The following is a 24863-nucleotide window of genomic DNA, read 5'->3' on the forward strand; positions in this document are numbered from 1 at the left end:
CTGCTAACAGGACCATGCTACTAACAGGACCGCACTGCTAACAGGACCACACTGCTAATAGAACCAGACTGCTAACAGAACCATGCTGTTAACAGGACTGCTCTGCTAACAGAACCACTCTGCTAACAGGGCTGCACTGCTAACAAGACCACACTTCTAACAGAACCATGCTGCTAACAGGACTGTGCTGCTAACAGGACCACACAGCTAACTGAACCATGCTACTAACATGACCACATTGCTAACAGGACCATGCTGCTAACATGACTACATTGTTAACAGGACCACACCGCTAACAGAACCATGCTACTAACAGGGCCACATTGCTAACAGGACCATGCTGCTAACAGGACTACATTGCTAACAGGACCACACTGCTAACAGAACCATGCTGTTAACAGGACCGTTCTGCTAACAGAACCACTCTGCTAACAGGACCATGCTGCTAACAGGACCATGCTGCTAACAGGACCATACTGCTAACAGGACAATACTGCTAACATAACCTCACTGCTAACAGAAACAAGCTGCTAACAGGACCACACTGCTAACAGTACCATGCTGCTAACAGCACCATGCTGCTAACACGACCACACTGTTAACATGACCATACTGCTAACAGGACAATACTACTAACAGAACCTCACTGCTAACAGGACCACAATGCTAACATAACTACACTGCTAACAGCACCATGCTGCTAACAGAACTACACTGCTAACAGGACCACATTGTAAACAAGACCACACCGCTAACAGAACCACTCTGCTATCAGGACCATGCCGCTAATAGTAAAAGTGTTTTTATAACATTTTTGTTTTAACTGGTTTTTATTGTTGTATATTGGAATGGTTAAAAACATTAAAAAAAACTCTTAAACCATATTAATTCAGTGGATTTACTGTGTCGTACACATGACGAGACACGTGCACTTCTGAAGGAAGTATGGAAGTGATGAAACTCTTACATTCTACTTATTTTACAATAAAACAAAGCAGATGAGCTTCCTCTCTGACTTCCCTGCCTTCTCTTTCACTTGTCACCTCCACTCATGTCTTCTCCCACCAATATTACTCTGACACGTGTCAACTTTAATCAACTCAGCTTTACGTTATTTTCCTGGCTTCTTTTTATTTCACTTTTCTTGTTTCTGAGCGTCCTCCTCTCTTATACCCTCTCCTTCCCTGCTCTGTCTGTTTTTCTCACACATTTACAATTTGTTTACTTCGTTATTTGTTTGAGCTCAGCCTTTTTCACGGACATCAACTGCTCCTGTTCATGAAATCTTTCTGTCTCTATATGACTGCTATCAAGGTCAGATGTTATTCTTCCTCCTTGCATTTCTTCTCTCCTACCATTCCCCTTCTCCCACTGTAACTAGCTTCAATTTCTTGCTGCTTAATTCCTTCTCTGTGCTTTGTTTGTCAGCCAAATATGCCATCTGGTTGGCTCGTCCTCGACCAGAACCCTGCTGGGATCTGCCATGCAATGATGACAGATTGGGGAGTCCCAGAGATGAGGCTGTTTTACGATGTTCTTTAAAGCCAAAGCTCCATGAATGAAGCCTTGGTACGATCGCATCTGAGGAGTGATGGGACAAGATGGACTGCCAGAGAGAAAGCAAGGCGAGCGTCGTACCTCTTGCGATCCTCAGCACTCTCATGATGCGGATGATGGTTGGGTTGATGGGCAGAGAAGCGTTGACCTCGATCTCCTCCAGAGTAATGCCCATGATGGACAGCAGCACAATGGCCAGATCCAGCTGGTTCCACCTACACACACATGCACACATCAGAATCTAACAAATTGGTTTTATTACCTGAAATGTTTGATAAATGTGAGTCACGTGTGATTTGTTTGGTTCAAGAACAAAAGGCACAAAAAAATACCATGTTTCCCCCCTTCTGTTGCTTTGGTCCGGACATATTAGCTCCTGATGCATGCTCAATAATCCAGTTAGGACAATTTAACAAAGTTAAGTTAGGTCCTCTGGACACGTGAAAAGCGAAAAAAAAAAAAAAAATCTTGTTGAAACGTTTCGTCTTTTATCCAAAAGACTTCTTCTGTCTAAGAAGCTGCAACAACCTCTGTCTTATAAATAGCACCTTTTCATAGCGGATCAACCAGTTTACTGCTGACAGCCAGAACTAGCTGTTCACATGATAAAAGAGGACCATCAGTCCAACAATTGATCACTAGTGCTCTGATGGCCGCTTGCTATTCACAGAGGGCTGAGTGATACTAGCAATATACTGTACATGATACAGATACTAGCATGATACAGGATTGTACGATGGGGACAACTCTGTGTCCAACTGTCCCCCTCTTACAATGCTGTTATTGCTAGCATCACTCAGCCCTCTGTGAATAGCAAGTGGCCATCAGGGCACTAACGATGAACTGGGTATGCTGATGGTCCTCCTTTATCATATGAACAGCTAGTTCATGATGTCACAATCAAACTGGTTGATCCACTGTGAAGAGATGCTGCTTATAAGACTGAGTTTGTTGTAGCTCCTCAGACTGAAGAAGTCTTCTGGATAAAAAAAGAAATATTTCATCAAGTTTTTAATTATTTTTTTCAAATCCGTCCAGAGGACCTGACTTAACTTTGTTGGATAGCTCAAAATTACATGACCTGGACTTTGAGTTAGATCTGAGTTACAGCAAGAACCTAAAACTTGATTTGGACTTCAGAATGATTGCCCTGTGTCATTAAGATTGAGCTTTATTGATCCCGCAGGAAATTGTTGGACAGGAAAACAGTCATGTTGCTCTGAAGAAGTAAATATCAGTATAGTAATGAGGCTTTGCTTTTGCCATAACCAAATCCTTAAAATGGGTCTACTTTAGTATAGATCTACTTCAAAATGAGAAGTTCACCTTCAGAATAGCTGTGATACGTCACCTAAAATCAGTTTCAATCAGTTTGACGGCATGGCGTTTAAAACAGCAAGGTCTTGTGAAAGAAAAATAAATGTGGAAACAATAAAAACGATGAAGTTTGGTCGTAGTAACCTGGCTTGGCTTTTCATTGTTACTGCTGCAGATAGTTGTCTTTCTATAACTCTTTATTGGTATGTTCCAAACGCACCAATCAACACAATACATTCTGGTAAAATTCAATAAATCCAAATTACAATTGAGGGAATTGGGTAAATGTTGTGCCTGTCAGTTTATATGAGAGTAAAAGAAGTAATGTTAGGCTAAAAAAAACTATGCAGCAGTCTCAAACAGGATACGGGTCTGTGTGGTGAAGCCAGTGGGCGTCATGAAGTCCTGGACGGTTAGTTGTGGTCCAAACGTATGAGGTGTGCGTTTTTTTAATGTGATGTGTGCTAGAATACATTTGCTTAGTTGGGATTATGTTGGTGCATTACTGTGTGGTTTTCAGAAGGAAGCCAGGGATTTCAAAACTATGAAATCATGTGAGGCGGTCGTGTTTTATGGGTGCTTAACGAGCCCGTTTGTATTCATGCAGGTCCCACAGAGAAACGTTCTCTGCAGCAGCTGAGGCCATAAGAAAGCTCATATAGGCTCACAGAGCACCGCCTCAGATTTTCCACAAGACTCTGAGGTTAAAGAACGGCACCTTCAGCAGCCAGGATCAGAGCCAATCAAATGTTTCAACCCACATTTAACTATTAGTTTGTGTCAAAGTCGTGTGGTTAAAGGCATGAGGTCTTGTTTGGCTGGTTTAAACACTGACTTGTCCTTGAAGAAGCGACGGAAACCGAACGCCACCAACTTGAAGACAGACTCCAAAACAAAGATAAGAGTGAAGATGTAGTTGCAGATCTTCAGTGCATCGTCCAGCTCCTGGAAGGAGAATTCAAAAAAGGCAGAAAAACAAACAAACATTATTTTAATATATTTTAGGTTACCATAAAAAAGAGCCGTAGCTTTAATTGAATTACTCTAATAGCTTCTTTCTCACATTTGACCCATTCAAACCTGGTTCAGTTCCAATAAATGCTTAGCTATGATATGTATTCATTTGTACCTGTTTTTAATAAACATTTCCATGTTTTTAAGTTTTTAACAATATATTTTAGAGTTTATAGTACTAAATGTCCTTTTTATTCACAGTGAGTCGTTTTTTATCGACCATCTTTCATTTTTTTGTCAAACTCATTCTCATTGAAAAGGCCTTAGGAAACAGAATATCTTTTGTTTTTTGCCTCTGGGTGAATTTACAGCTCCATCTGCATGTAAAAACTTGACATTTAGCAATGAAAAGTAGAAAGTACTGTTTGCAGTGGTTATTTTAGCCTCTTTTTTGGGGTGCTCATTCAAGCACCTCTATTTTTCAGGGGTGCTGAGTTAAAATTTAAAGAAACCATCTGTAGGATTTTGTAAAGCTCAGTTCTTCACCAAAATATTGAATAAATTTGAATTAAATATGGAATAAATTATAAGGGTCATTCCATCGAATGGGTGCCTTTTACGTCCCCCTTAAATTATATCTATAAATGTGTATAAAAATGAGCTGCAAAATGTATTTTCTTATGAAAGAAAATGTCCTGCATGTGATCCAATAGCAAATTTAAGATACCTGATAAAGATGATTATTAAAAACTACCAAGAATACTGAATAAACAGCTTTTGTCACCTGTCCTCTGTAACCTTACACTTTACAATAAAACATAGTAAAGAAAATCCTAAAGAACTGTTTTTTTTGTTTTTTTTTTGTGTGACTGCTAATCCCATTTATGGTCTATATATATTATTTTCAAAATAAATCTATTTTATTTTTGTTAAAATACATATTTTAGTTGTGTCCCTTGGTTTTCACTCAGTCCATAACATATTAGCCTATTTGAAAAATTTGGAACAATCCAGAAGTCACATGGTCAACATGAAGTTTCATCAGTTTGACCTTCTAAAAGTCATGGGAAGACCAAAAGTAAATTATTCCATTTATTTTTATGTAAATTTGATTATGTTTCAATTATGGCAAAAAAGGTCAATCTCATCATACTCTCGTTACCTAAATTATATCTTTGTTTTCATTTGTTAATTAATTTTTATTTTTATTTAAGTAAATCACTAGAATGCGCTCAGTTGCTTCATGCTATTAGCAAAGATGCCATGTGGCTATATTTCATGTATTTGCATACTTTATGCTAAAAACTCAGTCCTGTTACTTTCAGGCCTGTACCTGTTGTTCAGTCCTATTACCTGTTGTTCAGTCCTATTACCTGTTGTTCAGTCCTATTACCTGTTGTTCAGTCCTACCTGTTGTTCAGTCCTGTTACCTGTTGTTCAGTCCTGTTACCTGTCGTTCAGTCCTGTTACCTGTCGTTCAGTCCTGTGACCTGTCGTTCAGTCCTGTGACCTGTCGTTCAGTCCTACCTGTTGTTCAGTCCTGTTACCTGTCGTTCAGTCCTGTTACCTGTCGTTCAGTCCTGTTACCTCCTTTTCCTCCGACAACTTTGTCCGGGTTTTGCATTACAAACACTTTGCAGTCATTGGTTAATGGTTAAATTAAAGGTTAATGCTTAAAGCTAGTTGTGTTTTGTTTTGTGTGTTTTGTGTGTAGATATATGTTGTAACTTCTGGTTGCATAAGTTTACTCTTTGTTTGTTATGATCCTTTAAAAGTCCTATTTATGACTGGGCTCCTCGTTTACGGCTATACCACCCTGATCTCGGAAACTAAGCAGGGTCGGGCCTGGTTAGTACTTGGATGGGAGACCGCCTGGGAATATCAAGTGCTGTAATCTTTTACACTTCTCACAAACTTCACCATGGGGTGTGCTGTTCAAGCCAAGAGCAGTACTCGGGGCTAAGCACCCCTAAAGGGCAGAGCCTAGAATCGCCCCTGACTGTTGGTCAACAGGGATTTAACTGATCCCTCAGAGGTTGTTAGCTCGTTCTTGTCTTTAATTTGCTGCTTTATCCAACAATCTATTCAACTTTCTCACTGTTCAGAAAAAAAAAAAATGCAACCAAAATCCTTTTATCTGCCACACAGCTTTTCACGAGATTGTTAATAAAAACTTTATCCGCTCATACAATTCTGCACAAGATTTATTAATTGTACTTCTAAACATTTTACCCATCTGTGTTTGATCAGTTCATGAAGTCCATTTATCTCTGGTGATTTTTTCCATTTTGTTCCCACACAACCTGATATTTACCTTTTTTTTTTATTTAAATATACATGATTCTACAAAAGCCTTTTCAAATTGTTGATGATGATGTGGGGAAATTAGTTGACAATATTTTCTAAATACATAACAGAATATTTAAGTGTGCATATGACTCGTGATAATCACTTTTCAGTGTTTGATTTCTGTTTTGAGTTTTCTCTTCTCGTGCTGTTCAGTTTGTTCACCTTCCTGTGTCCCGGACATTATCAGTCATTTGTTCGGTCAGTTTTCTACTCCTCAGTCCTGCTGTGCTCATTCTCACCTGCTCCTTGTTTCACTTAGCTCAGATGTTTCTCATCTGCTCCTCAGCCTCAGCGCGTGTAACCCTTCGGTGTTCACTCAGCAAAGCATTTTACGCCACATTCTTTGTGTCCTTTCTGTCTTTTCGTGCCTGACCTCAGTTGTGAGGTTTTTGCTGCTTCGTCAACCTTTTGTTTTGACTCCACAATAAAATTCTGGGTTGTTTTTAATTACCTCATTCCTGTATTCCTGGGTCCACCCTTAAAAAAACATGACAAAATAGATTCAAGCCCTCACAGTTAGTACTATGTAGTTTCTTTCAATATGTCTCCATAAGCTCTAACCACTGAAAGATGTGTTCCTTGTCCGTGAGCAAACTGCAGACACATTTGGATGGTGCCACTCATGTCCAACAGTCTTTGAATTATACCAGAGATTCCCAGTTGGATTGAAATCTGGACTTTGACATGGTTCAGGACACACTTTATTGTTTCTCTTTAAAACATGTCTAGTGTTGCTTTTCCAATCTATTTAGGATTATTCTTCTGCTGGAAGGTGGACTTCTGTACCAGTTGTAAATCTCTGGAAAACTCAGGTTTCCTTGAATAGTTATACTTTGATACATATATCTCAGCTCCTTCTTGGATATATTTGACCTCCTGGATGTTGCTGTGATTTATGCCCCTCTCACCCAGTTTGTGAGTTTTAGTGGAGAACCGTCTCTTAGCAGGTTTACTGTGGTGGTATGGTCTTTCCATTTTCTAAAAAATGGATTTATTGGGATGCCTTGGGATGTTCAGGGTTTAGATTGGTTTATTGACCTGCACTTCTTCACAATTTATCTTTGACCTGTGCAGAGCTCCTTGGTTTCCATGCTGTCTTTTGCTTGGTGGTAGATCTTACTACTTGGAGGCGTTGCACCGGTTTTGAGTCTTTGGGCTATTGAAATGTATTTATGTAGCACATGTAATAACAAATGTTATTGGTCAAAGTGGTGCACAGAAAACGATAAACAGGAAAAACACAATACAAAACCCAAGAAAGCACATTATCACAACATATGCTTCATAGATTGTCCACAGGTGCATGTAATCTAACTAATTATGTGCCTTCTAAAGGTGATGGTTGGGGTTTTAAAGCAAGGGGTGTGAATACATATGCACACAACACTTTTACTCCATTTTAAGTGTTTTATGTAGATTTATTTCCTTATTATTTGAATTGAAAATATGAATAAATTTTAGGTTGTAAGGCAACAAAATACAGAGCATACCATGAGAGGTGAATACATTTGCAACCCACTGTAGCTCAGTTCAACACAGTCACTGTGTACCAAGCACTTTGGTAACAGTTGCTGTTTTAAATGTGCTTTATAAATAAATTTGACTTGACAGTCCAGACTTTGTAACTACAAAAAAGCAAAATTGTAAAAGTATACAGGTGTAGTGAACTTGATCTGATGTCAAATCTGACCAGATGGACAGAAACTGTTATTTCATTGATCTGCATCCAGAAATACAGTTTGACCCATCCGGAGACTTTCTTTCTTGAATTAATCAAGTAGAAAAGACAATTCTCTATGATCATTACTATTTTACAAATGTTTGATAATCAAATTGTGTTAGTTCACTCAATGTTTACAGGTTGAAGAGAACTACTCATTTTTTATTTACATAAACAGTAAGTAATGATTTTTATTCCTCATTCTAAGAAGAAATCAGGTTAATATGCATTTCTTGATTTTTCTGTCTTCAATGAGCAAGTTTTGTAAGTGTGTGTTAAAGTTCAAGTTTCGGTCAACTAAAAGTTTACTGAAAAAAAAATGTCATGTTTAACTTTTACAGCAGATAATAGGAGTAGAGACTCCACGAAGTCTGAAGTTCTCCAATAATCTTTCTGTCTGTCACTAAAACAATCCTTGACTTTTCATAACACCTTACATCACAAACCACACCTCTTTCTGGTCCATCGACCAATCAAAAAGCTCTCAAATGAACCGGAAGTCGACCCATTTAAATGTGGCAACTTCCCAGTTCAGTCGGCTGCTGCGCTCTAGAATGAGTTCAACATGGGAGTTTTCAGAGCTTGAAAGTTTTTCCTGGAGAAGAGGTCCAGACTTTAACTCTCTGAAGAGAGTTAAAGAGTTCAGAGTTCTTGGATGCTAACGCAGGCGTCCAGAATGCTTCTATTGGAAGCCAGAATGCAGTGACGATTTTGGGAATTATAACTTCTGTTTGGATAACCTCGCACGACTCTCGAAGTATTTTAGCTGTTCTCAACGGAGACGCTGAAAGAGTCAAAGGAAGGATTCTATACCGACGCTGACCTATCATCAACCAGGTAAAAGTTCTACTTCGACCAAGCGTACCGTGACCAAGCTGAGAACTGAAGGAGCGTGCACGTTTCTGGTCAAACAGATTAATTCCCTCACACATCTCTCTGTAAGATAAATCTCCATTTTTCATCTTAAACTCTCCTTTCTCCTAAAATCATTACAGATATTTTAGAAATATCTGAAGCAAAGTTCTCAATCACCGCCGTGTGATTGATGTCTGCTGTTCTGCTGAGAAGTGAGGACAATCGCCGTATTGTGCCCACTTTCTGTGAAACTAGCCATGTTATTGTTTTCATATTTTGCCAAATTGATGTAAATGTTTGATGTTAAACTTTGATTCTGCAAATAAATGACCGCATTCATTTTGATGGGTCAAAGGTAAATAACGTCTCTCGTTACGTTTCTGTTAAATTCAATGCACGACATTTACACAGTCAGAAAAATGAAGAACTCGCGAAATGTATGAATATATCCTGCATATGTCATACTACACAGGTATCAGCCCCACAACCCATCAATCTGTGAATCTACCATATCTCACACCAAAAAGTTTTCTCTACATTATCATTCCAAAAAACAACATTGCATCTTATCAACTCCTTTATCATTGTGTCTTGTGCTTTAAATGAGCTTTTTCTAGCCAGCGAAAATATGGCTCAACCACTAAATCTAACTGTAAAACAATTTATTGACAATCCAATAAGTATCTGTTATCACCATGCAGTTACTTTCTTATTGGAAAAGTTACTTCCATGGAAAATTTCACATTTGTTTCATTAGGTCCACAAGAAGTTTCACATGGTGCACAACAATACAACACCAAAAGGAAGTAAATATTTATTGAAACATTTATATAAAAATCTCCTTCTTTCGGCTGCTCCCTTCTTCAGGCGTCTCCACAGAGAACTAACTCACACGAAGACGTCGTGATTCTTTTTAAGCCGGATGTCCTTCCTGAAGCAACCACAGACCACCGAGCTACCGCAGCCCTCTGTGTGGAACAGAGAGCTGCCCTCTCATCCTGGGGGAGCAGATGGTGGGGGTTAAGGGCCTTGCTCAGGGGCCAAGAGAGGGGCAAATGAGGGTGGAGGCAGGTGTGGGTGTTTCAACTTTCCCAACCACATTTTTGATGTTGTTGGTCCAGGGAGTTGAACCAGTGACCTTCCAATCATAGGCCCACCTTCCCTAGCCCCTCAACCACCACTCCCCAAATATTTATATAAAAAGTTTAGGAAAAAATACTTAGGCATGTTCTATCCCATGTATCTGTGATCAGAAAATAAAATACTGCATGCCAAAAAAAAGTCCATGCTTAAGAACCCAGGTATACAATCCAACAATTTTCAGTCAGGTCATCTGGACAGTTCCCTTTTTTTGCTGAAACGTTTCACCTTCCATCTGGAAGGCTTCATCAGTCAAGGTAACACACAACACAAAACTGATTCTTCCCCCAAACAGCTTACTCCAAAGTGGAACAAACCAGTTATGTTGGTGCTAAGATGGTCTCTTTCCTTGACTGTTGTTTCCTTGACTGATGAAGCCTTTCGGATCGAAGGCGAAACGTTTCAGCCCAAAAAAAGAAACTGTCCAGATGACCTGACTGAAAAATATTGGATTTTATACCTGGATTATTGAGCATGGACTTTGTTGTTTTCAACCAGTTTGACACGACTGTCAACAAGGAAGAGGGCCGGCAATGGAGGAGGGGGCGTACCAAAGAGACCATCTTAGCACCAACATAACTGGTTTGTTTCACTTTGGAGTAAGCTATTTGGGGGAAGAATCAGTTTTGTGTTGTGTGTTTCCTTGACTGATGAAGCCTTCCGGATGGAAGGTGAAATGTTTCAGCACAAAAGGAAACTGTCCAGATGACCTGACTGAAAATTGTTGGAAAATACTGCATATATTTTAATATGAATTCTGTTTCACTGATTTTAGTGAGACTCGTTCTATCCTTAGGCTCTTGGTAGCTGTTCCTGCCAGGCATTCATATTCCTGCTCATATTTTTTTAAAGAGAATGAGTAATACCTGACAATGTTTACTGACGTCTTCTGGACTTCAAAAAAAAATAAATAAAATCATTCCAATCACATAAACTGTTGAAGATCAATGTAGATACTAATGTTTCTAAGAACTTTTAAAAGTGCTAACTCTTTACAGTTTTAAGAATCTGTTTTGAGGCCAATTTTCCTTTTATTAAGTTTCCAACTTTATTGCTTAGACTTTCGGTTCTCAGTAGCTTTTCTTGCCAGTTTTTCCATAATGTTTACCAAAAACATTCAGAACTTAAAAAATGAAACCTTCTGATCATAATAACGATTATTACGGACTTAGATCTTTGTAGAACTAAAAGTTGAACAATGTTACAAATTACTTTTTTCCATACAGTCGAAGAATTTTACAGGACATCAGTCAAACAGTATAAAGTCAACAGCGTCACAGTTTAAGAATATTTCATAGTGAGAGTCAAACAAGTGACACATACAATGGGTTGCTAAAATATTTACCCCCCTTTGGTATCCATGTAGCTGAAATTAATTTTCATCTGATATTAAATAATGAATATACTATACGTGTCACTTTCATTACTTTTTGTCTGTCTAAATACACTAGATCTCAATTGTAAATGAGTCTCCAAGGCTCAATGTGATTTATCTGTGTAAATAAAGGTTCAATGAACACCATATACTCCATATTATTGAAGTTACGTAGGATACAGCGCACGTTTTTTATGTTATATCTGAAAATTTGTGTTCATGTGTATTTACACCCTTTTCTTTGAAACCTTGACAAAAAACCTTTAGAAGCTGCATAATTAGTTTAATAAAATGTAAGTGTGTGTGTGTGTGTGTGTTTTTTTTTTTTTTTGTCAATGATATACAGCCAGTCCAATAGTGCCCAGAATCAACACCAATTCAACATCTCTATGTTGTAAGGTCTGCCACCAAGTAACAAACAGCATGAAGACCAAGGAACCCTTCTCACAGGTTAGAGACGAAGCTGAGGAAACAAGAAAAAGTGAGATTAAATTTAAATCTAGAAAACGGAATGATTTTATGCCCAGATAACCTGACAACAGAGAGCTGTGCACCAAAACAAACCAGACAAGGAGGGCATTAATCAGTGAAGCAACCAAAGGGCCAAAAATAACTAACAGAGTTGAGCATCTCTTTTGTAGAGATAAGAGTTTTTGTCCTGAAGACCACCATGATCTGCACCAAGCTGGGCTTCACTGGACAGAGGCCACAAGAAGCCAGGACAGTGGCCAGACAACACAAATGAACATATTGTCCATCAAGCACAACCAAATCTAAAATCTCTGATCATGTTGAGATTACTATTCTCCTAGTGAAGTACGGTGGTGGCAGCATCATAATGTGGGGGTAGGGGATTACCTGTAGTGTTGGAAAACTGGTCAGACTAGAAGAAAAAATGCAAAGATTAGCATAAAAAGAATTTCTTGAGAGGGCAAAGAGGAGATATATAGATAGATGGAGTGAGGACAGAGGACACAGAGGACAGAGTGAGACAAAGGACAACTCACTGTGCCAACCTCTGAAGAGGGAACAGCTGAAAGAAGAATTCTGAGGTCACCTTTCAGCTGGACAATAATCCTAAAGAAACTGAAGCAACACTCCAGCGGTTTAAAGACTGTTGATTAAAAGTTAATTGTCCTGGAATGCTCAATTCAACTGGGAATAATAAAATATTTTGTAAACAAGCAGCACCCATCCAACCTGAAGGAGCAGTTTTATTATAAAGAATGTGAAACTTTCCACTGATTAGATGAACCAAGAGCATGGAGTCATAACATAACTGAAAAGACCTGCTGCTGTAACTCACTGTCATCTAGAAAAAGCAGACAGCACTGTGAGAGTCATGTTCTTTGATTTCTCCAGTGCATTTAACACAATCCAGCCTGATTTGCTTTGTCAGAAACTTCAGAAGACTCAGGTGGAGGCCTCAATAATCACCTGGATCAAAGACTACCTGACAAACAGACCACAGTTTGTGAGACTTAAGGGTTGCGTGTCTAATCAGGTGGTCAGTAGCTCAGGAGTACCACAGGGGACTGTACTCTCACCATTCCTTTTCACTCTGTACACCTCAGATTTTCAGTACAAAACAGACTCCTGTCATCTGCAGAAATATTCTGATGACTCTGCAGTAGTCGGGTGTATCAGAGATGGACAAGAAGCTGAGTACAGGGAACTGGTGGACCACTTTGTGGCATGATGTGGAAACAATCATCTCATCTTGAATGTGAACAAAACAAAGGAAATGGTTGTAGATTTCAGGAGAAACAGGAACATGTCTAACCCCATTTCCATAATGGGAGAAGAAGTGGAGGTGGTGGAGAAGTATAAATACCTTGGGGTTCACCTGGATTGGAGATGCAACAGTGAAACCGTCTACAAGAAGGGACAGAGCAGACTGTACTTCTTGAGGAAGCTGAAGTCTTTCTGTGTTTGCAGCAAGATGCTGCATATCTTCTATAAGTCTGTTGTAGAGAGTGCCATCTCTTCTGCCATCATCTGCTGGGGGAGCAGCACCAGAGCAAGTGACTTAAAAAAGATCAACAAGCTCATAAAGAAGGCTGGCTCAGGTCTAGGGACTCCTCTAGAACCTTTGGAGATGATTGTACAAAGGATTCTTCATAAAATGAAGAACATTATAGACAACCCTCAGCATCCTCTTCATCAGACTGTCATACAACAACAGAGTGTCTTCAGTCAGAGGCTTCTTCAGATCCACTGTAAGACAAGAGATCCTTCCTGCCCACAGCCATCAGCATCTAGAACAACTTTTTAATGAAACCAGGATGATGAGTTACAACAACATTTAATTTCCCTCTGAGATTAATAAAGTATTTTTAAATTTGACTTTGAATTTGAAAAGGCTCTACTTATTAAATAAATCCCCCCCTTCTCTTGGCAGGATCTGTCACTCTATCTTCAGGTTGTAATACATCAAAAAAGATGTAACAACGTGTGTAGGCAGAAAAACTTTTTAGGTGTTGATGGTCTGACCTGTGGCTGCTCGTAGTGCTCCATGGACATGGTGATGACGTTAAGCCCAATCACGATGGTGATGAACAGGTCCAGGTAGTGGCTGGTGCACATCCTGTGGATGAGCAGCCGGGTTGGGGAATAATCGGAGTAGTACGGCTTACTCTGAGCTTCTGTTGGAAAAGGGGGTGGGAATGGGGGTGAGGGATGGCGGAAAACACGTGGTAAGCAGAGGGGGAGAGAAGGGGAGGGTGGGGGACGGTGGTGAAAAGGTGAGATAGAAGGTACTACAACAGGGACGCTGTACAGTCGACCTGGAAGGCTGAGGAATGCAGCCTCAGATTTCTCTTGAAAGATATGTGGGGTTAGTGAAACTTAGAGTCTGACACATTAAAAATACAAGTAAGGCATGAAGAAATGATCAAAGACAGGCAGATCAGATAATCAATGAGGGAGACTTCAGCACCTTGTGGTCTGGAGTCCCCCCCAATGTGTGAATTATTCTTTTCGCCGATCAACAGTACGTGTGTGATGACATCCCTGCTCAATGAGACATCACTGATGAGGCTGCTGTCATGAAGTTTTACTCTGATCATCCCCTCATTTCCCCCCTTCAAGACTACCATGTGATTCTGCCTGTTTTTATCTCATTTCCTTCACAACTCACAGGTGGAGAAAATGAAACAGTAGAAAGTTTTTTTTTTCCTCCATACTCATCCATCACTTCGTACCTTACCTATTATTGTCTGTCCAGAGAGGAAGGATGGATGGGCTGGGAGTGACAATCAAGAATAAAGAGGAAGCATACCTTACATGATCAGTGAAGGAGGCTTTCATAGAAAAACTAAATACATGATCAAAAGGTAAAAGTATTTTGGGTGTAGTGCTCCCCTTTTGTCCAGTTTGCACAGATGTGCTCCTGTGGTTGAAGCTGGGCTAGACTAAGACGATTCACATGAGGGGTATGTGTGGTTCAACTAGTGAGTTTCACATCTGTCTAATTCCATTCATGCATCTGGGATTGAGCAAGCATGGCTGAGTTTGATGAGTCTTTTAAAAGAACAAACAAAGCCATTCGTCCCAGACTTTTCATATAAATATATGGATCTGTCTGGATAGGAATGTGATTAATAAATTGTGATAAACACAAGAATGCCAAAACATGAAAGAATATTCCTAAAGGGACGGATGACTTTTCTTTTTCCTCACTCGCTCTCGTGCAAGGCAGACACTTTTTCTCCTCCTCCTGCCTTTATTTTTATTTATTTTTTGCTCTCTGTCTGTGTATCGGAGCTCCTATTTTACACATTTTCCAAAACTAAAACCGCTGTCATGGATCTGGTCAGCTGGACTTTCAATGCAATCAATAAAGTATTTTCAACAAAGCGACAAGGTTCTGGAGAGCCCTCATGCCCCGTTGAGATGCACGTGGCAGGATATGTCATGGATCCGTGAGAAGTTTGGGAGCTGATGTGTCTTTCCGTATTGTCTCAGGAGGACGCCAAAGATGTTTATATATTTGGAGCCATGGTAGCAGGATTCCTGCTTTTTGGTATTGGCAGATTCTTATGTTAGCAGCTATTAAAGAAGACAGCGACAGCAGTTTCGGCCATGGCAAAACTGCAGAGTCCGTGTGAAGGTTTGGTTTGTGAGTACTCAAAATCAGCTGATTTACGAGCTAAACCGTAAGATGGAAGCGATTTGTGAGAATCGCAGGCCACCTGCGGCTTCTGGGACTCACCAACATGTTAGGGGCTCATAGGCACCGACCAGTGGAATGTCCACAAATCTGGCCATTTTGAGATTGAAAGTACCAGCAGGACTCAAGGCTGACACCAACATCTTATCAGGACTATGGACTATCTGGAAGTGCTTCATGGACAAATCTCAACGTCTTGCCGTCAAATGCATATGTAATGTGTCTATAAATGTGCTTGCTGGTGGAGATTTTGATGTCTTAAATTGTGTCCTGATATAGGACAAGATGTGACAAGATTGTTTTTGTAATCTTTATTGATGCACTAATATTCAGTAACTCTGCAGAGCATTTTTAAGCTAACATGTATATTTAAAAATGAATTATCAGGAATCTCAAGACGTAACACCACCTAAAATAAGATTAGTTGCAAATTAATTTAATTAAAATAAAATGAACTTGAACCACATTATGCTTTGGACCATATTTATGTAATATTAAGTAAAAAGGCTTTAAAACTTTTTTCCTTCTTCTTCTTTCGGCTGCTCCTTGCATTAGGGGTCGCCACAGCGAACTAAGTCGCACAAAGACATGGCAGTTATTTTTATGCCGGATGCACTTCCTGACGCAACCACAGACCACCGAGCTACCACAGCCCTCTGTGTGGAGCAGAGAGCTGCTATCTAGGACACCCAGAGGAGCAGGTGGTGGGGGTTAAGGGCCTTGCTCAAGGGCCCAGAGTGGGACCACTCTGTGAGGGTGCAGGTGTGGCTGCTTCGCCTACCCCACCCACATTTTTGATGTTGTTGGTACTGGGGCTTGAACCAGCGATCTTCTGATCACGGGCCCACAGTCTCTAACCTCTGCGCCACCACTCCCCTTAAACCCCTAAAACTAATAAGCCAAATGACAAAATTTGAATCAATCAACTTTAAAAAGGTTGTCATATTTCTGTTAATCTTTCACCTAATAAAATATATTTATTCACGTGTACTGGGTTAAAACTATGTGATCAGATGCTGATGTAATGGTTCATGGTGGTCAATCCAATTTATTTTTAATTTTTATTTTCAAATGATTACATGACAACAGAATAAGATTATTAAAATCTGGTTGTAATCTGTGTGCCACATGTGCACATGATCAAAGAGTTGGAGTCAGAGTTCTGACCGGGTTGCAGGGAGTCAAATGCTTATTAAATCTATGATTTATGAATCAGTACATTTTATTTAATGCATGTTTTTTCTTGATTTTCAGTTGATTCTTTGTTTATTACTATGGAAGTACAATAAAAATGAGAGAATAATTATTCATTTTTAAATGACTTTCTAAATCAGCAAATAATTATCTCCCTCGCTGTAAGGGAATACATAAATTGGGTCATTTTTTCTTAATTTTTGCTCCTTTTGAGGTTTAGCAGGAGTCTCACATCCACAGAGTGCCTTCAAATTCATTATTCTTCATTTCATTCTTAATTCTCATCTTTTGTGCTGCTGGTCGTTATTGATGCTGACACCAGGAGAGGTCCACCTGAACGCTGGGTGTGTGGGCTGAACCTCGGGGCAGCTTGGCAGTGGTTTGATTCTTGCTGAACACCTACGGAGATGTGCGTGCCAGAAAGGGCAAACAGCAAGACCTCTGGTGTGCTCAGTCTGGCTTTTCAAATGAATGTGATTCAACAGGATGATGTAGAATATCACATATTTGCTTTCCAACACTTTGCTTTGATCTCTGCACCAAAGATTTGTCACCTTGTCAGCTGCTTTGTAGAACCAAGGCTATAAATGTTAGAGGTTTGACAACATTGCAGCTGATTTACGGCAGATTTGGAGCATCTCTGATAACTCCGGGTGGATGTTTTAAACCAGGACAGGTGGGTAGAACTGTTGCAGAATGCAACAGCTTGGTTTGTTCAGTGGGAGCTCATATTTACAAGACCCTTCATCATCTTTGGATCCGAACACATTACTCTTACTTTGCTCTACTTACTGGCTGCAGGTGCACAGCGACCTGAAGCAGACACAAACATAAATACTACAACTCCCTCATCTAGCTCCTCATTTATCTAAATTTGCTCCAAAAGATGAAGTTGTGTTGTTTGTTCTCTTCAAAAGCCCCATTTTTACATTATCCTACAGTAAAATGTCCTGTTGCTGGGTCAGGAAAGATATTTTTATTTGTGTGTGTGTGTGAGATTGTAAAAAAAAAAGTTTTCTAAATTGTTTGGATTTTGCGTCCTGAAGAACCAGACAGGAAGTCAGTAAGCCTTTGTCCTGAATTAATGGATGGGCCAGAAGAGGTGAGAACAAAAGAGGCAGGGATAAGGGGAAACCTTCTCTAGAAGCAAAGTGAAGGTTTAAACACCAATTCTGCTAATCTCACTACCACTGGATTTTCCTCCTCCATAATGAAAAAGAGAAAATGAGTTTCTGCAGCTTTTTAGAATATTGCACAAACATTCAATGGTTTATTGATGAAACCATTAAGTCCTTGTTCCCACTTTGACTTTGTCTCCATTTTTCTCTCATCTCCTTCACTGATGTAACGGGTGGAGCCTCCTATCCTTCCGTGATGTTTTAAAGAGGAAAGGGAAAGTGGAAATGTATGGAAAGGTCACAACAAACCTCAGAGTCTGTCACAACCGCTCTGTATTTCCACTCTGGTCAACACTTTCTTAAAGATGGCTGAACAGACCATTTTAAGACAGTTAATTCAAGGGATCTTAGATCTCATTAAAAAGTCAAAATACTAAATACTTTAATTTTAATCCAATTTACATTCATATCTACCCTTTGGTGCAGTGGTTCTCAACCCTGGTCCTCAAGGACCACTATCCTGCATGTTTTAGTGGTTTCCCTGCTCCACCACAACTGATTCAGTGATTTATTTACTTCAAGTTCTGCAGAAGACTGTAAATCACACATTTATTAAAATCAGATGTGTCGCAGCAGGGAAACAACTAAAACATGCAGGATGGTGTTCCTCAAGGACCAGAGTTGGGACCACTGCTTTAGTGAACCACAAATACAAGCTAGGGATTTACAGCATGGTTCCAACAATTGATGATTTATATCTTGTGACCAGAATCAAGACTTGGTGTTGAGCTCCATCTCTTTCACATCTAAAGGATCGTCTTATGTAGCCAGGTTATTTAGCTTTATGATTTCAGTGCACTAATTAAATATGCTGTTTCATATTGTGCTGCTTTCTTTAACACACATGAACGTTTGCTTAAACTTTTAAAATATCTTAAGATTCAGTCATGTGAATGTCTACTCCTGTACTGTTGTTTTTAAAACTATATGTATAATAGTAACATGTATGTCACAATGATATTTTTAAATTATCTAGTCTAAAGTATTGCCAATATTTTTTTTATATCAGCAAATGATCTCAGATTACAATCTATACATTTATGTGAGTGATTCTGCAGAAGTGAAAACATCCTTTAAATTTCACACACACACACCATGCCTGGTTTTGTTATATAATAGCCTAATTTGGGGGAAAGAAAATCAAAGCCTAATGGTGATGGACATTTATTAATTTGAGCTGCATAGACAAGTCTATTGGCTGTGATCAGCTTATAATTAAAGTTATGTTTCCTTAGATAAATGTGCTATTAAGTGTTTATCCATGCTTGGACAACACAATCACGAGGAGTCAGCTAAATGTATATTAACCTTCCTACTATGTTAGGGTCCGTAGTGACCCATTTTAAATTTTAAATCATGATACTGTCTTTTAAATAATTTTTTTTGCATCAAGGCTTTTTGACTTTGTCTGGAACCTTTATTTAAATAAAAAAAATATATATTTTTTTTCACTAAATTTAATTTTTATTTTTTATAGAACAACACGCACTTGCCGCGCTGGGGTCATTTGTGACCCAGTTATGGTATAAGACTATCAACCAATAATCAGTGTCAAAACTGAAATCATAAACACACTGTGACCTCACTAACTTTGTCATACATATGTTAGGGCCTTCTGTTTTTACCTGTTTGTCTACTTCACTGACCAAAACATCCCCATTTATCCGTACTACTTTTATTGATAAGTCCCTCATACTCTGCTCCCAAAAACTGAAAAAGTTCATCCAGCTGTAGATGCAGAGACATGTTGAGGCATGCCCATGTAGAGATAAGCCTACCTGGATAGCCATGCCCATCTTGATAGGCAGACCTAGATAGACACACCCACCTGGGTGTGTCTCTACATGGGCATGTAGAGACATGTAGAAACAGACACTCCATTTTACCTAGAGCTTGGCTGCATACCAAAATGAAGAGAAGATTCACAGTACAAGAAGCTCTAGATCACATCCTTGCTGAAAATGATGCAGAGGACACACCTAGTGACACAGATGAGCCAGTTTCTGAGGAGGACGATGCTATTGAATATGAATCAGAGTACACAGACTCGTCGGATGAGGAGGGCACAGGTGCTGAAGCTGCTCCTGTAATTGAAACCTATAAATCCAAAAAGGGTAACATCACTTGGAGTGCGATTCCTCCTGTTTCACATGGCAGGGAAGCTGCTGAAAATGTTATGAAGATGACCCCTGGGATTACAAGGTTTGCTGTGACACGAGTAAGTGACATCAAGACATGCTTTGATTTGTTTATGCCATAGTCACTAAAGAAAGTCATCATTGCTATGACAAACCTCGAAGGGAAAAAAGTTCACGGTGACACTTGGAAAGACATTGATGAGGAGTGCCTGGATGCTTTTATTGGTGTTCTTCTTCTCGCTGGCGTGTACAGATCCAGCAATGAGGCCCTTACTAGTCTCTGGGATGTGTCCACAGGCAGGAGTATTTTCCGCGCAACAATGTCACTTCAGACCTTTCAAATGATCTCAAGAGTCCTCAGATTTGACAACAGAGATACTAGAGCACGGTCTGACAAGCTTGCTCCCATCAAAGACGTCTGGGATAGATGGGTGAAGCTCCTTCCACTGATGTTCAACCCAGGACCAGAGGTGACAGTGGATGAGCGTCTTCTCCCTTTCCGTGGAAAATGCCCCTTCCGGCAATACATGCCCAGTAAGCCAGGCAAATATGGCATAAAAATCTGGGCAGCCTGTGATGCGAAAACCAGCTATGCCTGGAATCTACAGATTTACACAGGCAAACTTGCAGCTGGCATCCCTGAGAAGAATCAAGGAAAACGGGTAATCCTTGATATGACTACTGGACTGCGGGGTCATAATATCACGTGTGACAATTTCTTCACCAGCAATGATCTTGGACAAGAACTTCTCAAGAGGAAATTTACCATGGTGGGCACAATAAGAAAAAACAAACCTGAGCTGCCCCTTGAAATTTTGCAGGTGAAAGACAGGGCTCCACTGTCTTCAAAATTTGCTTTTACAGAAACCACCAGTGTTGTTTCATACTGTCCCAAAAAGAACTGGAGTGTGGTACTTATGTCCACTCTTCACAAAGATGCAGCTGTGTCAACAAGAAGTGACAAAAAGCCTGAAATCATCCTGGACTACAATAAAAACAAATGAGGAGTGGACACCCTGGACAAGCTGACTGCCACCTACACTTGCCAGCGAATGACCAGGAGATGGCCAATGGTTGTATTTTACAACATCCTAGATGTGTCTGCATACAATGCATTTGTCTTGTGGACCCAGATTGACTTGGGGTGGAACGCCAAAAAAAACCACAAGCGGAGATTGTTCCTTCAGGGATGTTCCTTTAGAGATGTGTTCTAATACTTCTTAAAAAAACACTGTTTTGAGGGCATTTTTTGGCTGATTTAAGACGGGTCACAACTGACCCGTTCACATCATAAGTGCGTGTGGGATCTCGCCCCGCTAGGAAGGTTAAACATAAAGCTGATGAAGGTGGCACCATGACTGAGCTGTGGTTCAAAAGTTGTGAAGTGAAGCTTCAGAGTTGGGCTTAATGGTCACTCGTTCATGGAGATCTAAGACCTTTCTTGAAATATGTCAAAGGGTCTGTCAAGGAAGAAGAAAAAAACAGTTCAGAGGAAACAGATGAGCATTTCATATCCAAAAACAACTCAATCAGCTGTCATTCCTCTCTTTGCCACCCCCTCCCCATCTCCCCATTTTACTCACCTAGATCACACAATCTAATTTGTTCCTTTACCTTCAAAGAAAATGGACTAAAGAGTCAATGACTTGGCCTCAGAGTTGCTTTTGAATGTAGCCACACTAAAAAATATGATTGTCTACATTTACAAGGTGGTCTTTATTGTTGGGAAATACAGACAGCAAGGGGTCCCTGGTTGGAGGACCAATGAGTGAGCACACCACAGCACTATGAGTCTTCTGTGACTGTGTGAGTAGGAGCACTTTGGTTTGGACTGTATATGTAGAGAATGGGTCTGAAACACGCAGAACTTAAGGTTGTGATGAAGGTGCCCAGTCGGCTGTGAAGTGGGAGGACATTGTGCCAGCTACCCTGGTTAAAACAGGAATTTTTATTATGAATCTCGACACAGTACGAGACGCTGCTGCGTGTTCAATATGTTGGTTTGATGGTTGCTGGTTCTCCTCTAAATGTTTCTGAAGTCAAATGTGATTACCAATTTACGGCTGATTTGAAGGCGTTCATTGATATATATGGATGTACGGTGACATGAATGGGGAAAAAACAGATTGAGGCTGACCAGGACTTAAAGCTTTGATGACAAATCAGTGATGGCGAAAGGAAGAAAGGGGCAAGGAACATTAAAGCAGTAACTGCATAGGTCCGAGCTTAGAGATTGAGAATTAGACATCATCAGCATACAATCACATTTTCATGACTTTTCTTTGGTTCAGTGCAACAGCTGCTTTTATGCTCTTGTCATTCATGGTGAATGGCTCCATAATAAACCTTCATACTCAGTGTCTGCCAGAAAATCTGTTTTGACCTTCACTGTGAAGGAACAGATGTTCAAATTTGGAAATCCAGCAAACACTGAATCTGAGAGACAAAAACAACTTTTAACAAAAAAGAAAGAGCTACTCAGAAACAGTCCAAATAATTTTTAACTGAATATTCATATTGCTCTGTTGTCTCACTTGAATGTCAAAACAGAGAAAATCACACAAGGATTATAAAACATTTAATAAACAAAAGACAAAAAAGTAATAGATGAACGATTACTTTTGAGTCAAATTGGGAAAGACCAAGGAGGAACAACAGAGCAAATAAGAGAGACCATAAGGAAAGAGGTACAACAAAGAAGAAAACATGACATCATAAAAATGACGAGGCATGAAGCCCACTCTCATCGTCACGTTTCAACAACCACAAACACACATCATGCTGGTTCACACAAGGTAGACCGACACACCTTTCTGAGTCATACTTGAGCTGAATGGACTAATTGAAATGGGTGAAAGCAAGTGATTGGACAGCGTGAGTGAGAAGACCAATGGGAAGCTTTTTTAACAGCATAATGATCTTTCTGTTGAATCCAAGTTTATCTCTACAATCTGTGCCATTTACACACAACAACCAACTACTGTACATAAAGCTTTTCATTGAAAGTTCTTTAAAAGGTTTTATTTGCACTAGGACTAGTTCACCTTTTACCTGAAATCATTAAATTTACAGCTATAAACCCCATACCATAATGTAGCCATATAAAATGGCAGCCTTGTATTAAATCCATTGAACAGTTTTGACCATTAGGAAACGGTACATTTAGAACCACTAAGTAAAAACATAAGACAACAAAATCAAAAGTGTTTTAAAGATGATTACAGTCATTAAGTGTATTTAATTAACTGCAATTACTGTAGGAGCATATATTTTAGAACATTCCCATGGAAACAGAGATATTAAAAACTGTCAAAATATGTTGAAACAATGAAAGGTCAAAATTAAATCAATAGTAAATACCAGAAACTCGGTTTTAGGAGATTTTAAGTGACTGAAATTGGATGAATTGTAGTAAAAGTTCTCACTGACAGCTGAGCTTCCATCATTTGCTTTCTAGTTAGATCAGATCTTATTGTTCCATAATTTCATAACAGAGCACTTTGCTCTCAGACTGCAGGTTTACTTGTGGTTCTTCAGAATGGAACTGCAGAATGGGAGGAAGATCTTTCAATTATCAGGCTCCTCTCTTGTGGAAACAACTTCCAATTTCTGTCCATGAGGCTGACACATTGTCCAGTTTTAAGATCAGGCTTAAGACTTTCCTTTTTGATAAATCCTATAGTTAGGGTTGGTTTGGGTTTCCTGACCTATCCCTTAGTTCTGCTGCTATAGGCTTAGACTGCTGGAGGACAAACTGACCACATTTCCTCTCTCTGCTGCTGTCTGTACTTGTTCTACTCTACATGTTTGTATTTGTAATTATTTATATCTTAACAAGTGTTTTGTGTCTCTCCTCCTATAGAAAGTACATCTGGACCTGTCAGTCTGTGCCCGTTTCTCCTTCCTGTCCTCTCAAACGCAGCTGGTCAAAGCAGATAGCCACTGGTCCTGAGCCTGGTTCTGCTGGAGGTTTCTTCTTGTTAAAAAGGAGTTGTTTTTTTTCTTTTCACTGTCTCCTTTGTGCTTGCTCTGGATGGGAGACTGTGACAAAATGAAGATTCAAGACAATCTGCTGCTTCTTTAGATGAGAACTTTCACTAATTGGCTTTTATAATGTATGTGAGTGTTTCTGTTCAGTGCCCTGAGACAACTTCTGTTGTGACTTGGAGCTTTAGAAATAAACTGAATTGAATTGAAAAGTTTTTCCTACTGGCACATGTTTACCCAGGGCTATTGCCCGACTTGAGTTCCAGAAAATCTTCTCAACACTTTCATAGTCTGTGTCATTGTACAGTTCTATGATTCTCAGGTGACGCAGAAATAAATGCTTTGTCTGAGACTTTACATAAACTGCTTACTCCAACCTTTTTAAAAATGTTAATATATATACTGTTTTTTTCTTTCCTTCTCTGTTCACACAGGGTACAAAAATGAGGAAATGCCCGTGTCAAACCACCAGAAGGCAACAACAATCCAGTTGATCATTTTACCAATGAGCATTCTCAAATTCAGTATTTTGCAATGCATTGTGATCTAGATATATTTATTCCTACTTCCGGTTAAAAGAAAAACAATTAGTCTAAACAGTGTTCATATCTCCTTAAGTTCAAGCTGTGATCTGCAGTCGTCATTGCCCACTGACGACATTATGCTATTACAATGTAAAATCCCAACAAAACCAAATTATAAATGTGTTTGTGTATAAAAGTTAATAAAAAAATTAAAAAAATGTAAGTGACAAAAAGACTAGAGCTGAATGTTGACCATTAAAACTGTAAATAGTTATACATCTTCAATAAGCTAACAAACACAATGCTTTGATTGGCTAAACACCATACTGTATTTTTTTCGTAAAAAAATACAGTATGTTTGTATAAAATTATTAATACACACACACACACACACACACACACAT

The 24863-nt window shown here is 39.4% G+C and overlaps 1 protein-coding gene across 1 annotated transcript in view; it reads right to left on the bottom strand.

Moving 5' to 3' along the window:
- Positions 1–24863, bottom strand: part of cacna1g (calcium channel, voltage-dependent, T type, alpha 1G subunit) — a 409969-nt gene that overhangs the window by 23056 nt on the left and 362050 nt on the right. Inside the window, exons 31-34 of the mRNA XM_037691266.1 lie at positions 13761–13912; positions 3710–3819; positions 1608–1772; positions 87–105 (exon numbers count right to left, since the gene is read on the bottom strand). Of these exons, the coding sequence (XP_037547194.1) occupies positions 87–105; positions 1608–1772; positions 3710–3819; positions 13761–13912 (446 nt within the window). The remainder of the gene's footprint in view (positions 1–86; positions 106–1607; positions 1773–3709; positions 3820–13760; positions 13913–24863) is intronic.

The sequence above is a fragment of the Nematolebias whitei genome, chromosome 17 (genome assembly GCF_014905685.2).
Source record: "Nematolebias whitei isolate Nwh7 chromosome 17, NemWhi1, whole genome shotgun sequence".
Lineage (NCBI taxonomy): Eukaryota > Metazoa > Chordata > Actinopteri > Cyprinodontiformes > Rivulidae > Nematolebias > Nematolebias whitei.